Source organism: Silurus meridionalis, chromosome 23 (assembly GCF_014805685.1).
Source record: "Silurus meridionalis isolate SWU-2019-XX chromosome 23, ASM1480568v1, whole genome shotgun sequence".
NCBI lineage: Eukaryota > Metazoa > Chordata > Actinopteri > Siluriformes > Siluridae > Silurus > Silurus meridionalis.
In genome coordinates, this window is record NC_060906.1 from 26574126 (window position 1) to 26589568 (window position 15443).

Below are 15443 nucleotides of genomic sequence, written 5' to 3' on the forward strand. Positions count from 1 at the left end.
TGATGTGTTTTTGTGTTACACAGATCAGAAGTACAGATTTAACTCTGAGAGGAAAAAGAAAACACAGTCTGATGATTTCACACACACTCGGCAGTCAGGTTCCTGTCTATTCTTTTAAATACAATCACACCCTGCAAACATTATTTACACACACACACACACACACACACACACACACACACACACACACACACGTATTACATATATACTGTATTTAATGTTTATCAGTAACATTCACATGTTGTTTTTAATTTTTTAGAAATAACCAAACAGATGCTTAAAACCAATAAAGGTAAATAATCTTCAACTATATGGAAATAATAATGATAATTATTATTATTATATATACATTTATTATTTATGTTGTTTTTTACAATTTTATTACATTTTATAATATGTTATGTACAATGGTAATGTTTCTTTTTTTAAACATGTAACTATATATTTCAATTGTTTATTTCTAATTATTATTCTTTTTTATTTCTTTTATTGAAAATCTATTTTCCCCTCATCTGATTGGCTGCTTTTTTCCTGTGATCTGATTGGCTGCTTGCATCCGGTGGGTCTGCAGGCATGCTTAAGGTAAGAAGGTACATTTGAAACAGTTGGAATCTTTTATGGGGAATTGAAATATTATACAAATCATCTGAACTCCATCACAAATCAGCTGGAAAAAAAAATCATCACATGAGAAAATCTCGTTATCATTATTACTGGACTGAGCTGTTGTGATTTTTAAAGTCCAGATTGAGCATGACTGGACTCCGCTCAGGGCTGAGGCCCACCCACACAGTTAATATTTTAGACCCCTTCCCCTTCTAGTCATTAAAGCACCTTCACGCGTAGCTTTAGATTCCTCAACACTTGTGAAAGAACTGGATTTTTTACGTCACACTTTATTCAGAAGTTGTGATGCAGTTCATTGCCACTGAGGCTTCCAGTGATGTTGTAATGTGTGTGTTTACACTCTGGTGTGGGCGTGGCAGCACTCACTCAGTGAAGGAGAACTGCGGGAGAACCTTGTTGCTCTGAGCTCTACCTCAGACACGTTGCAGGATCACACTTACAGAGATGATGTTCCACAATGTGAGCTTCAAGATGAGGAGGAGAAGAAAAGTGAAACAGATGATGTGATAATGGAGGACTTTAGCAGCTCCATGATTTCCTGTTGGAGCTTCAGAGCTAAAGCCCTGCTTCAGCTCGACATGGTGAGATGTTTATTGCAGACCACGTGCATGGCATCATGTCAGTAACACTCCTGTAGTGAGCATGCTTGCTTTTTCCTGTTGGACCGTAAACACCAGAAACAAACTGAAAATATTCTTCTCTTTTTTTTGTTCCTCTACATTTTATTGCCTGATATCTGATTCACAGTCTCATTTGTGAAAGTGGACATCATTTTTAACAGCCCCCAGAGCTTCATCCAGTCACTTTATTCCTGTATCAACACTAACCTTCTACTGCTGATCTAATGCATCATGAGAACTGTCATCATCTACCCAGCCCTATGGTTTACTGACTCCGCCTCCTCATTTGACTGCACCCCACCCTCTCAATTCATGACCTTGTGTGGTATTGTGCCATTTGCTTCTGATTTTTCCATCGTTAAACCTATAAAAGCTATAAATGATTTTTGTTTGTGAATCAGGATGAAGAATGGCAAGAACATGGAGACTCTCAGCTTTCACAGCAGGAGGAGAGACAGGTGTGTGAGGGTCCAAACACACTCAAGGTCTGATAATCACCATTTTATAACCAACAGCCTCTGTGAATTTCTAAATGGAGTCTTTTTCATGCATTTTAACTCTTTGGTGGTTTGTCCATCTATTCATCTGTGCAATCCATCTGTCCATCCATCTATTTATCTGTCTGTCTATCTTTCTGTCAAACCAAAATCAAATCAAATTTTATTTGTCACATACACATACATACAGGGTACGACACGCAGTGAAATGCTTATCATGAGGGATGATGGAATATGATGGGGAAAAAAATAATACAAAGAAAGAGAAGGCAGATAAATAAACTATAAAAACTATATAAAATAAAATATAAGAATATATAAACAAATAAAGATATATATATATATATATATATATATATATATATATATATATATATATATATATATATATATATATATATATATATATATATATATGAGAGAAAAAGCTGTATATACAAAAAAAATGCTTATGGCAGTAAACAGTAAATCAGCATCTGTCTTTCCAAGACCATTTGATTTTGTAAAAAAAACTAAGTAGTGCAATGCGTGCAGGAGGTAGAAGTGTATATGAAATGGTCATTGAACATTTTATTCATTAGGTTCCTTCACGTGTTTGTACAGGTCATGCTGATCATGTGTGTAGTTTTGTTTTGTGTGTTTGTGCATCATAAATACATTTCCTGCACTTGCATCTGTTTCCTGTTAGTTACATGACACTAGCAGATAAAGTGATTTAATTATGGGTTTTATATGAACAGAGTCAAGAACACGTGTGTGTACTTACATACATGTATAAATGTTTAAAAAGAAAAAAAGCTTCCTTTTTGTATGAAGTCAATATAAAGTATATAACGAACCCAGTGGACGTGGCTTTTCTTTTTCTTAATTATTATTGGCTTAAAATATAGTTAAATTCTTTTCCTCTTATGTTTAAAATGGGGTTAATGAATGCTGATGTATATGATTGCAGGCATCACCAAATATATTAGAGTTCCAGAATAACACAGCAGCAGAACTCGGCTCTGCAAACGAATCAAAACCCATATCCGATTGTGACCGAGCCAAAATCATACACTGTGTTTATCACATGAGCGCTGTGGAGAAATCGGACAAATATGAGGTAAAAGAAGACATTGTGCTGAATCAGGATGGACAGTCTTCTGAAGAGGAAGTAGAGGACGATTGTGTGGAAAGTCAAAATCACTCCATCCTTCCATCGTCTGTTCTGGATAAAGCAGGTGTCATTGCTGAACATTTTATTGCTAATGCTCGCCACAGTAGTGCTGGACCAGATGAGCTTCGGTCTCCTCAGCACATTCATCACGAAGTATCTTCAAGAGAGGAGCTGGTGTCTGGATCAAATCAAAATGTCTGTAGAAGAAGAGATTCAACTTTGTCCAAACAGGAGCGTCTGCTCATTGATAAGATCAGGAACTACTATGAGAATGCTGAGCAGCAGGATGAAGGTTTTAGCCTGAAGCGTAGAGAGAGTCTGGCCTACATCCCGAGCGGGTTAGTGCGCACTTCTGTCAACCACTTTAACAAGATTCCTCACACTGACCATCGCAAAACTTCAATCACAGAAACATCCTTAGTGACATCTGCAGACTCTGACATCAGCACGGAACCTGATCAACTTCAAGATGTGCTCAGTATAGAGCTTAATGGCTCTCAGGCTCACAAACCAGAAGAGTTTCCAGAAGAACATTTCTGTTCTTCAACAGAAATGCTTAAAGTTTGGCAGGAAATGGAGAAAGAGGTGATGAGCTCAGTGGGAGGAAGTAAGTTCAGAGAAATGTCACTATTCAAAGGACCAAGTTCCTTTTCACAAAGAAACAAAGGAGATTTTCGAGGACCAGAGCTGATTGCTGCTGATGATCTGAGCACCATTATAGAGGAATCACCAGTGAAGGTGAATCATTGTTGTTCAATAATGTTTCTTCTTATAATCATCACATTTCTGAATTCATTTTCCAAAAGAAGAAAATTATATGAATATTATTTTGTTTAATTAAGGGTAAAGAAGAAGGAAATGAAAAGGAGTCGAAAGAAAATGCAGTTTTAAGTCTGAAGAAGTTGTTCAGTCATCACATACAGAGCGAAGAAGCTTCTCCTCAGTCGTGGAGGCGAAGCTCAGACACCAGCACAAGCACTGTCAATAAAACACATATACCATTGCTGGCAGACGAGCAGAACAAGAGCACCTGCACAGGTGAGAGTTTAAAATAAAATCATTTGAGTCAGTTAATCCTGAGTCAGCACTAATTGACTCCATGAGTTGAGTTTTTATTTAAAAAACAACAAAAAAAAACATGACATTGTGATCAATAACCATGAACTCAGAACTTGGGTCACTGTGCCTCTGGTGGACAGTTGTGATTTTACAACAGGCACTGGAGCCTTCAAATGTTTGGTAAACAAACATAACTTTTGCAGAACATGGTAGAAGCCCTGAGTGATATAATCTCATTTATACACTGAGCAGATGATAGTTATGGGTTCAGGAGTAGGATTATGAACACAGTCTTCAGTTTAGAATTCCTACACCAGAGGAGGGAAGTAATGAAGTACTGTGTACTGAAATAAAATAGATTTTCTGGTATCAGTATTTTACTTCACTATTTATTTTTCAGACAACTTTTTACTTTCACTCATTACATTTTTACACAAATATCTGTACTTTCTACTTCTTACATTTTCAAACTGGAGATGTGATCAATATTTTTTCTTGGGTTCGGTCTGCGTGCCGTTTTCAGCACATCAACGTTTCCTGTCATTGTGCAGCTTTTTTAATCCACTTTAGATCATCTCCTGTCTCTCTCACCCACCACAGACGTAGACTAGATTTATTTTTACATTCTTTTATTTATTTTACAAATGGACATTCGGTGCAACCCAGATGAGGATGAGGTTCCCTCTTGAGTCTGGTTCCTCTCAATGTTTCTTCCTTTGCCATCTCGGGGAGTTTTTCCTTGCCACAGTCGCCACCGGCTCATTTATCAGGGACAAACTTACACTTATAAACAACATCTTCATTTTTATCACCACATTATCTGTGTAAAGCTGCTTTGAGAATGGAATTGAACTAGATTCTGAAGCTCACAATGAGCAGACAGAAGGCAGTAAGAAGTCTGGGGTTAACGTGGATGAGACAGAGGGAGTCAGTGATGGGAACATGACTGAGAACAGAGACATTCCTGATCACCTAATCATCATCTTTTCTTTTCACTTCTTTCTTTTTTGGCTTATGAATTTTCTTTAAGCAAAATGTAAACTACAACACAATTCCAAGTTTTGCTGTGTAAATGTAAATAAAACTAGAATACAATGATTGCAGACCTCATAAACCCAATATTCTTTTCCCAAAAGAACATAGTAAACATGTCAAAGAAACAAAGGAAATGTACAATTTGTAGGAAATTAAACTCATTTTAACCTGGTAACCTTTCTCCACAGCTTTTAGGACTCGCAGCAGAAATGCCTTCCCTAAGCTGAAATGTTAACAGTCCTGATAAAAATGTGCTACATACACAGTTAAGATATCTTTTACAGTAAAGCTCAAAGTATCTTCTTTCCAATCATCAAAGTTGATATTGTTTCAAAATATATGCCATGGATATACATTTCCTGCATTAAACATTTTTATTTCATATATAAATACATGAAATCAGTTCTGGAGCAATCCAGAAAAGTACTGGGTTAAAAGCCACATGTCTCATGAGTGTACATTTAAAATTTAATGAAGATTATCATCAAAAATGAGATTCCTACAAACATTTATCTGAGACTGTGTCTGATCCTTTTTTCCTCCTCCTGTTTGAGAGCCACCTGCTAAACTCAGGCGTTCATTTATACTCTATTCATACAGTCTGCATAGAAATCAACTGCTGATCATTATAGACTTTTGTTCTACATGTTTGGATATTAATATTGAGTTACTTTCATATTAATGACCAGGTAGCAGACAAGCTCTTGTTTTACAGTCATGACCATTCATATTGATGTGCAGCCATTTTAATCTCAACTATAAATATACACACACCATCAACTAGTTTTTCTGTATCCTGTAACGACATCATATTTCTAATTTTAGCAATATTTCTAAGGTGAAAGAAGGAGATCCTGGTGATATTATTCACGTGAGACTCAAAGGAAAGGCTCGGGTCAATAATCACACCAAGGTCTTTGACTGCTGTACACACTGAGACAGAAACACCATCCAGAGATGCTACAGAATCAGAAAGTTTACTTCTAGCTGCATGTGGTCCTAGTAAAAGTACTTCCGTCTTATCTGAGTTGAGCAGAAGAAAGTTATCAAGCATCCACTGTCTAATGTCCTTTACACACTCCTCAACATTGTTAAGCTGATCTCGCTCATCTGGCTTTGCTGAAATATACAGCTGTGTATCATCAGCATAGCAATGGAAGCGAATCCCATGTTTATGTATAATTTCACCCAGAGGCAGCAGATATAAAAAGAAAAGCAGTGGGCCTAAAACAGATCCTTGCAGAACACCAAACTTTACCTCAGAGAGTGTGGAGAACTCACCATTTACATCAACGAACTGATAGCGATCAGTCAAATAAGACCTGAGCCAAGAGAGAGCTGTTCCCTTTATTCCAACAACGTTCTCCAGTCCAGCAAGCAGGAGATTATGAGCAATGGTGTGAAAAGCTGCACTGAGGTCGAGCAAAACAAGTAAAGAGACAAAATCCTGTTTAGAGGCCAATAACAGTCATTTACCACCTTAACTAGCGCCGTCTCTGTGCTATGATGAGGCCGAAATCCTGACTGATACATTTTATAAATGTTATTCCTCAGTAGATGTGAGCAGAACTGTGCTACAACCTTTTTCTAGAATCTTGGAGATAAAGGGGAGGTTTGATATTGGACTGTAGTTGGACAGCTTACATAACAGTCACCAAGCAGTGATTGGAGTTCCCTTAAGCTGCCCAGGGTACAGAGTGCTATGCGCCGCTAAGAATGGTGTAGCAGTGATCCAATGTGTTTTTTTCTTCTCTTGTGGGACAATTAATATGTTGCCTGTTTTATGGTAGTTCAAGTGTTAGTTTTACACCTTTTAAAGTTTTCAAGAATAATAAAAAGGATCCGCATGTTTTTGCTCCATGTTGGATATTTGCCAGGTTTTGCAGTGCATCACTCCCGTTGGCCTGCGGTGGGATGGAAACTCCGGTCAGAATGAATGAGGAAAATTCCCACAGTAAATAAAACTGGTTTACAGTTTATGAACAGTGATTCTGAGTTTGGGCTGCAGATTTATTCAGTACTGTGACGTCTGTACACCAACGATCGTTAATGTAGAAACAGATTCTGCAGCCTTTCATTTTACCCGATAGCTTGAAGTAAGTGGAAGCCCGGGAGAAGTAATCCCCTGTCAGTAAATTATTAAATACAATTGAATTGAATTTGTATATGAGCAGAAAACACTTAAGATTTATTGATTAAATCATAAAACCTCAGTATTAAGTAGCTACTGCGCTAAGAACAGGAGACAACTTTTCTTCAATAAAAATAAAATGCACATGTCTGACTTTTAGTGCTGATATAAAACTGCAAGTTTACTCAATTACTAAATGTTTTATTTTTATTTTACAGGAAAACCAAGCCTGAAACTCCCATTAACGTGTGTTTGGACAACACAAGAAGTACAACGGACACACACTTCCCCCTCCAGCAGTGTCTCAGTTTTATCTGCAGATTGTTTGAAAAGCCCTGTGCCACTTGAGAGTTTTTCTTGGCCAGATGTAAGTGAGCTGCGCTCCATATACTCTTCTCTGGACTGTGTTTCTCACACACCACTCACTTCTGCTGCGCACACTCACAGTCCAGGCTGCAGCTTGAACAACAAAGCATCTCGCATTCATCGAGCTGGATCTTTGGACCAGAAACTGGGTGGCTTTGGCTGGACTAATCTACCAAACAAGAAGGTGAACAGTGATTACTGCATCTCAGGGCAGGCAATGTTGCCCAACAACAAGACTATTACAGTACTGGAAAAAGTCAAGACACAAACACTGTCCCCCACATCTCGAGAGAAGCAGTCCCTGCTGTCTGTGACTGAGCGCTGCCGATTGTATGAGGATCTGGATGAGGCAGCACTTCGATCAGAGCCAGAAAGCAGAAACAAAGACAATAAAAGTGATAAACGAGGTAACAGCACACAGCAAGGTGTTGTCAAAAACCTCCGGGAAAAATTCCTGAATCTGAAATAGTGCACTATGCAGTGAAGAGAAAGAAGTTTGGAAGTTTGTACAGCTCCAGTAATCACTTTTAAATATAACACACAATAATGGCAGGGAACAGAAAACCAATATACAGTACATCAGGAAGCAGTCATGACTTTGAAACTCCTTTAAATCTCTATCAGTCTGTCCAATTCTCTCTACAAGGAGCTCATGTGCTACAGACTTTCATTCTAGCCACATAGGAAGTACACTTCATAGTCGAATGGGGACCAAGTTGAGCTACCAAAACAAGTGCAAGCCCATAAATGGAATGAAGGCCTAGAGCCAAAGTGGTCTGTTGTGGATAAAAATTATTTAGGGCAATTTGTTTTAAAACATCTGCTTTAATTTAGTGTGATGATGATGGTGAAGAGCTCTGTATTATCACAGTCAGGTGTTCTTGAGCAATCTACAGATGACTTCATTATAAGTGGTTCATTTGAAACAAACATGACCGTAACAAACGTAAATATAAAGTAAATTACTGATCAGTTTTTCATATTTCTTTCGTTAATCATGAAAATATTTGCTAACTGAGATGGTTAATATCAATATTTAACCTTTAACGTAATTAATGTGATTTAAATGAAAAATTAAGTTTATTATATTCTTAAATACATCTGGAATTATTATATATTGTAAAATGTAGACTTTGTGTGAACATTTAAAATATTCAAAAAATTAAAACTACTGTTTTATTTCTTCATATATTTATTTTTTTAATGTTTACACTTGTTTTATGTATTATTTTTATGATCTATTACCTGCTGTAGAAAGAAAATCATTAAATCGATGCATTACTTGCTTAAACTGTAAGCTATATAACCATGCTGTGCGCCTTTCACCTAAATAAATCTATTATCATTTTATTGTGGCTTACTGTAAATGTTAAAGAATAATCTGATTATAACTCTGTTAGAGAATGAAAACTGCAAGTAAAACTGTGTACAAATATTGATTGTCGCTTATTACTCATTTATAATAATTTTCTCATATTTATTAAAATTCTGACAATGATTTTGTGGTTTATGTATAAAATATACAGATAAGATCATTTAAAGTATTTCTGTCTACCTTCTTGTTAAAATAAGTAATCATCTTCCATCTTCTTCTTTCGGCTTCTCCCATAAGGGGGAGCCACAATGGATCATCCGTCTCCATACCCCCTGTCCTCTACATCTGCCTCTTTCACACCAACTTCCTGCATGTCTTCCCTCACCACATCCATGAACCTTCTCCTTGGTCTTCCTCTTTTCCTCCTACCTGGTGTCTCCATCCTCAGCATTCTCCTACTGATATACCCCATGTCCCTCCTCTGCACATGTCCAAACCATCTCAATCTCACCTCCCTCATCTTGTCTCCAAAATGTCCTACTTGTGCTGTCCCTCTAATAAACTCATTTCTAATCCTGTCCATCGTCTTCACTCCCAATGAACATCTCAACATCTTCAGCTCTGCTACCTCCAGCTCCACCTCCTGTCCTTTACTCAATGCCACTGTCTCTAATCCATACATCATCTCAGGTCTCACCACAGTCCTATAAACTTTCCCTTTCACTCTCACAGATACTCTTCTATCACAAATCACTCCTGCTATCACTCTTCTCCACCCACTCCACCCTGCCTGCACTCTTTTCTTCACTTCTCTAACACACTCTCCATTACTTTACACTGTTGACCCCAGATACCTGAACTCCTCCACCTTCTCCACCTCTTCTCCCTGCAACCGCACCCCTCCACTGCCCTCCCTCTCATTCACACACATGTACTCTGTCTTACTACTACTATTAAAGTAAAACACTGACAACATGAGACAGGAAAAACAGTTACATAGTACCACTGACCAGTACAGTTGGTTGAGTGAGAAGGATTGTCCATATACATTTCAATTCAATTCATTTTTATTTGTATTGAGCTTTTAATAATGAACATTGTCTCCGAGCAGCTTTACACAGATGTTCTTTATAAGTGTAAGTTTGTCCCTGATGAACAAGTCGGTGGAGACTGTGGTGAAGGAAAAACTCCCTGAGATGCAGAAGGAAGAAACCTTAAGAGGAACCAGACTCAAGGGAGAACCTCATCCTCATCTGGGTGCCACCGAATGTCCATTTATTACAGATAAACGATGTTGAGGTGCAGTGATGATCAGAGCAAACTGTAGTCCTGAGTCAGTGTAGCAGACTGTTGATATTAACTACAGTGGAAATCCAAATCCATCCTCAACGCTCCTGTTCTTACTCCGTAATTTCATGGATCTACAGGGCATTGAGAAACATCTCCAGCTGCACAGAGTCGCCTCAATCAAAGAGAACATCATCCAGAGGCAGACCAGGATGAAATAAGAAGATCTGAGGAGGGAAGAGGGGCAGGGACAGTGATCCCTGGAACCTCACGAGCATGTTACCTCGACCAAGAGAGAGAGAGAGAAGGATCTGGATTATTATGTGTCCTTATTGTTATATAAAAGTTAAGGACACTGGGCAGTCGGGACTCCGGCAAGACTCGCTATGGCAGCATAACTAAAAGGGAGAAGCAGAAGGAAACACAGACATGAGGATCTCTGGGATAAGAGACGACCCACCACACCACCATCAACAAACCTGAGTGAACGTGTGAGAGTGAGGAGACGAAAGCATCCAAAAATCCCAGTTTACCAAACACTCCATATCCATGATCCCTCCAGATCTGCTCCTTTACCTCACAAACACCTACTGACTAAAGACTCCACTAAATAAATGTGTTCAGCCTCGACTTGAACACTGAGACTGTGTCTGAGTCCCGAACACTGTTTATAAGAAAAACATCTGCCCCCTGCTGGATTTGAGGTAGCAACAAATAGCCTGCACCTTTTGATCTAAGTAGGCGTGGAGGATCATCCTGGTACAGAAGTTCACTCAGATACTGCAGCGTGAGAGTGTTAAGTGCTTTATACGTCAGTAGTAGTATTTTATAATCAATGCGAGATTTAATTGGGAGCAGTGTAGATGATTAAAACAGGGCTGATGTGCTCATATTTCCTAGATCTAGTGAGGACCCTTGCTGCTGCATTCTGAACTAACTGAAGCTTATTTCTGCACTTACTCCAACACCCAGACAGTAAAGTGTTACAGTAGTCTAATCTAGAAGTAACAAAAGCATCAACTAGTTTTTATGCATCCTGTAACGACATCATATTTCTAATTTTAGCAATATTTCTAAGGTGAAAGAAGGAGATCCTGGTAATATTATTCCAGCTGCATGTGGTTCTAGGGTTAAAAGTATTTCTGTCTTATCTGAGTTGAGCAGAAGAAAGTTATCAAGCATCCACTGTCTAATGTCCTTTACACACTTCTGAACATTGTTAAGCTGATCTCTCTCATCTGGCTTTGCTGAAATATACAGCTGTGTATCATCAGCATAGCAATGGAAGTGAATAAAATGGAAGTGAATTTATGTATAATTTCACTCAAAGGCAGCATATATAAAGAGAATATATGTCTGTATATTTATAGATACTGTATAAAGAGAAATGCAGTGGGCCTAAGACAGATCCTTGAGGAACACCAAACTATACCTCAGAGAGTGTGGAGAACTCACCATTTACATCAACAAACTGATAGCGATCAGTCAAATAAGACCTGAGCCAGGAGAGAGCTGTTCCCTTTATTCTAACAACGTTCTCAAGTCCAGCAAGCAGGAAATGATCAATGGTGTGAAAACATCCTGCGTGGTGCCTGTACCAAAGATGCCGCGCCCAAAAGACTTCGGAGACTATCGACCAGTAGCGCTGACCTCGCATCTGATGAAAACATTGGAGAGGCTAGTGCTCACTCATCTCCGACCTCTGGTGAGCCCATCAATGGATCCACTTCAGTTTGCCTACCAACCTGGCATTGGAGTGGAAGACGCAGTCATCTTCCTCCTAAATCGGGCTATTTCACACCTGGAAAAGGCTGGGAGCACTGTGAGAGTCATGTTTTTTGACTTCTCTAGTGCTTTCAACACCATCCAACCTGCGCTCCTGAGGGATAAGATGGTGTACATGGGAGTAGACCATCATCTGTCTGCCTGGACACTGGACTATCTCACAGACCGACCACAGTATGTGAGGACTCGTGACTGTGAGTCTGACATGATTGTCTGCAATACTGGAGCCCCTCAGGGAACGGTTCTTGCCCCGTTTCTCTTCACCATCTACACTGCAGACTTCATGTTCAGCTCAGAAACCTGTCACTTACAGAAGTTCTCTGATGACTCTGCCATCGTCGGTCTGATCACGAATGATGATGACAGAGTACAGAGGACTTATAAAGAACTTTGTGGACTGGTGCCAATGGAGCTGCCTCCAGATAAATGCGGGGAAAACGAAAGAACTGGTGGTGGATTTCCGTAGGAACAAACAAATTCTATCACCAGTGAACATTCAGGAAAGGACATTGTGAGTGGACTCTTACAAATACCTGGGTGTTCACCTAAACAACAAACTGGACTGGACAGACAACACTGAGGCAATCTACAAGAAAGGGCAGAGCAGACTCTTTCTGCTGAGGAGACTAAGGTCTTTTGGAGTACAGGGAGAGCTACTGAAGACCTTTTTTGACTCTGTGGTGGCCTCAGCCATATTCTATGGAGTGGTCTGCTGGGGCAGCAGCATATCTACTGCAGACAGGAAGAGACTAGACAAGCTGATCAGGAAGGCCAGCTCTGTCCTGGGGATTCCCCTGGACACTGTACAGGAGGTGGGAGAAAGGAGGATGGTAACAAAACTATCATCATTGCTGGAGAACGCCTCCACCCCTGTATGAAACCGTTACATCGCTGAGCAGCTCTTTTAGTAACAGACTAATACATCCCAAGTGTCTGAAGGAGCGATACAGAAGGTCTTTTCTCCCTGCTGCTATTAGACTATACAACCAAAGCTGTTCCCAGTAAAACCAGTCACCAACATACAACACTGCTATTACTTTTTAAGATGTGCAATAACTTTATCTGTGTGAAATATTATTAAACAAATCAGGTACAATATTATGTGCAATATTACCAGCAATTTACGTGCAATACTACCTCAAAAACATGACTTAAAAAGCTTACTTTTTTTTTTTTTTTTCCTATTTGTATTATTACATTGTACTGTATATATACTGGTATTGTAGTATATGTATATTATTTTAGATATTTGCATTTATTTTTATTTCTTTGTTATTATTATTATTATTATTGTTATTATTTATTTTTATTTCTGTTTTTTATTTTTTTGTATATTCTTCTTTTTTTATATATATTTGCATCTATTTTTATTTCTTTGTCTTGCTGCTGTAACATAGAAATTTCCCCACTGTGGGACGAATAAAGGTTTATCTTATCTTATCTTATCTTATCTTAAAAGCTGCACTGAGGTCGAGCAAAACAAGTAAAGAGACAAAACCCTGATCAGAGGCCAATAACAGGTCATTTACCACCTTAACTAGCGCCGTCTCTGTGCTATGATGAGGCGAAATCCTGACTCATACATTTCATAAATGTTATTCCTCAGTAGATGTGAGCAGAACAGCTGTGCTACAACCTTTTCTAGAATCTTGGAGATAAATCGGAGATTTGATATTGGACTGTAGTTGGACAGCTGACAGGGTGAAGGTCAGGTTTTTAATTAGGGGGTTGATAACTGCAGTTTGAAGGATTTAGGTACATAACCAGTGCTAATGGAAGAGTTTATTATTTTTAAACAGATTCAATTTCCTCTGAAATGATCTGTTTGAAAAAAACTTTTAGGCGAGGGATGGAGAATGCAGGTTGATGATTTTGATGAGGAAATAAATGAAATGAAGTCGTTCTCTTAAATAGGAGTAAAACTTTGTAGTTGATTGTCTGTTATAATGACACTGAAATAAATCCAAACTATTTTATAAATAACCCTGTAGACAGCAATCATCTGGATTTTTTGTCTGATGTTTTCAACTTTGTTATTAATAAAAGTTAATGAAATCATTACTAACTCTTGATGGTGTGCATGTGAGTGCAGTGCTTTTATTTCCTGTTAATTTTGCTACCATACTGAATAAAAATTTCAAATTTCTGAGTGGTCTGTTTTAAGGTGTGTGTATGACCATTATACCACTGTGCTGATTTTTTCCTCCCTGATCATTCTGGTTTTAAGGGGAGCTGCATCATCTAGAGCAGCTGTAAATGACCACTAGCAGTGTTTTATTATGATTATCCTGTTTCATACTTTTATTTTATGTGACTTTTATTTTGACATCATGCTACCTGCAGGGGGGATTAATCTCTCCACGCACACACTTAAGCTCACGATCTCACCTGTTCAATAGAAGGCACGTGAAGTCATGTTACAAGACAATACATGTTTAGAGCCAGAGATCGTAAAAATATTACTGTAACTTTCAACTAAAGGTGTTCTTTGAAGTGTTATACCTCTCAGTGCTTGATTTGTTTGGCAGAAATAATTTGAGAATAATTTATGAAGTTTCTAGCTAGGTCTCCAACGTCTAAGTTAAGTTAATGGCGGCAGCTTTCTCTGGATTACCACTCTCTAGCACCCTTTGATATGCGGAGCGAGGTATGTGGTTCATGTGTTATTTCATGTTAATTAATTTCATATGTTCATGTAATGATAATGATACCCATTTCATATAATGGCTGTTACCTGCTATGCTGTAATTGATGTGATGCTAAAGTGCATTTGTAAAAGGATTATTTTGTATCTGGCTAAATTGCCTTTGTTATTTTCCTTTTAAGTTTTCACGGTGTTGGTGCTATGCACACTCGTCTGAATTAAAGTACACCCGTCTGGAAACACTCCCAAGCCTGTTTATTCTAAGTTGAAGGGCTGCTCCAGTGAAAACTCGTCGCTCGATGTGGAGTGAAACTCAACTCGACGTTAGAAGGACTGCCATCCGCCATTCTGTGTACAAGACTGCCACCTGCTGTTCAAACACCCTCACTTCAACCGGCACTCAGGCAAGATCGGTCTATTACGGTTATGCTGATTGCTGCATAAAATCACGGGGACTCTTTGATTGCGAACAGTGACATTTATGTAATGAACTTAAGTCACCTTTATAAACAATATACTGTGCATGTTTGATGCTCTAAATTAATCATACATTTGAAAGGTGAATTCAAAGATACAGAAGGGTGATAAAAAAAAAAAATTGAACAAATTGAACCTGTTAATGTAAATTCATTCACGGGTAAATCTGTATTATAGCATTCATTGCTAAGCTGTTTGTGTGTTAGCCTACATTTTGTTGATGATAATCGCCCTCCAGTGCATGTTTGGAATTAAGTATTTGTTGAGTTATTTAGCTATATTTCAGTAATTAAACTATAGTTTAGTAGTTCAATATAACCAAACAGCAACACAACTTCAAAAATGTCACTTAATGGAGAAGAAGTAGCTGGCACACATAACCCACTCACAAAAACAGATAACCCACAGCCAGTCAGATCTAGTTCCCGTGAAAGAACATTTACA

General features: G+C 38.4%; 1 protein-coding gene across 6 annotated transcripts in view; it reads left to right on the plus strand.

Annotated features, from left to right (window-relative positions):
- LOC124376740 (pleckstrin homology domain-containing family G member 3) overlaps nt 1-8926 on the plus strand; it is a 31002-nt gene extending 22076 nt beyond the window's left edge. For 3 of the 6 annotated variants that reach the window (XM_046835980.1, XM_046835979.1, XM_046835977.1), the window contains 8 exons: nt 24-98; nt 260-292; nt 572-582; nt 987-1208; nt 1649-1732; nt 2697-3638; nt 3743-3938; nt 7344-8926. In XM_046835980.1, coding sequence (XP_046691936.1) covers nt 24-98; nt 260-292; nt 572-582; nt 987-1208; nt 1649-1732; nt 2697-3638; nt 3743-3938; nt 7344-7960 — 2180 coding nt within the window. In that variant the 3' untranslated portion in view covers nt 7961-8926. The remainder of the gene's footprint in view (nt 1-23; nt 99-259; nt 293-571; nt 583-986; nt 1209-1648; nt 1733-2696; nt 3639-3742; nt 3939-7343) is intronic. The other 3 variants (XM_046835978.1, XM_046835982.1, XM_046835981.1) reach the window with 3 other exon arrangements.
- Nucleotides 8927-15443: the final 6517 nt, after the last annotated feature.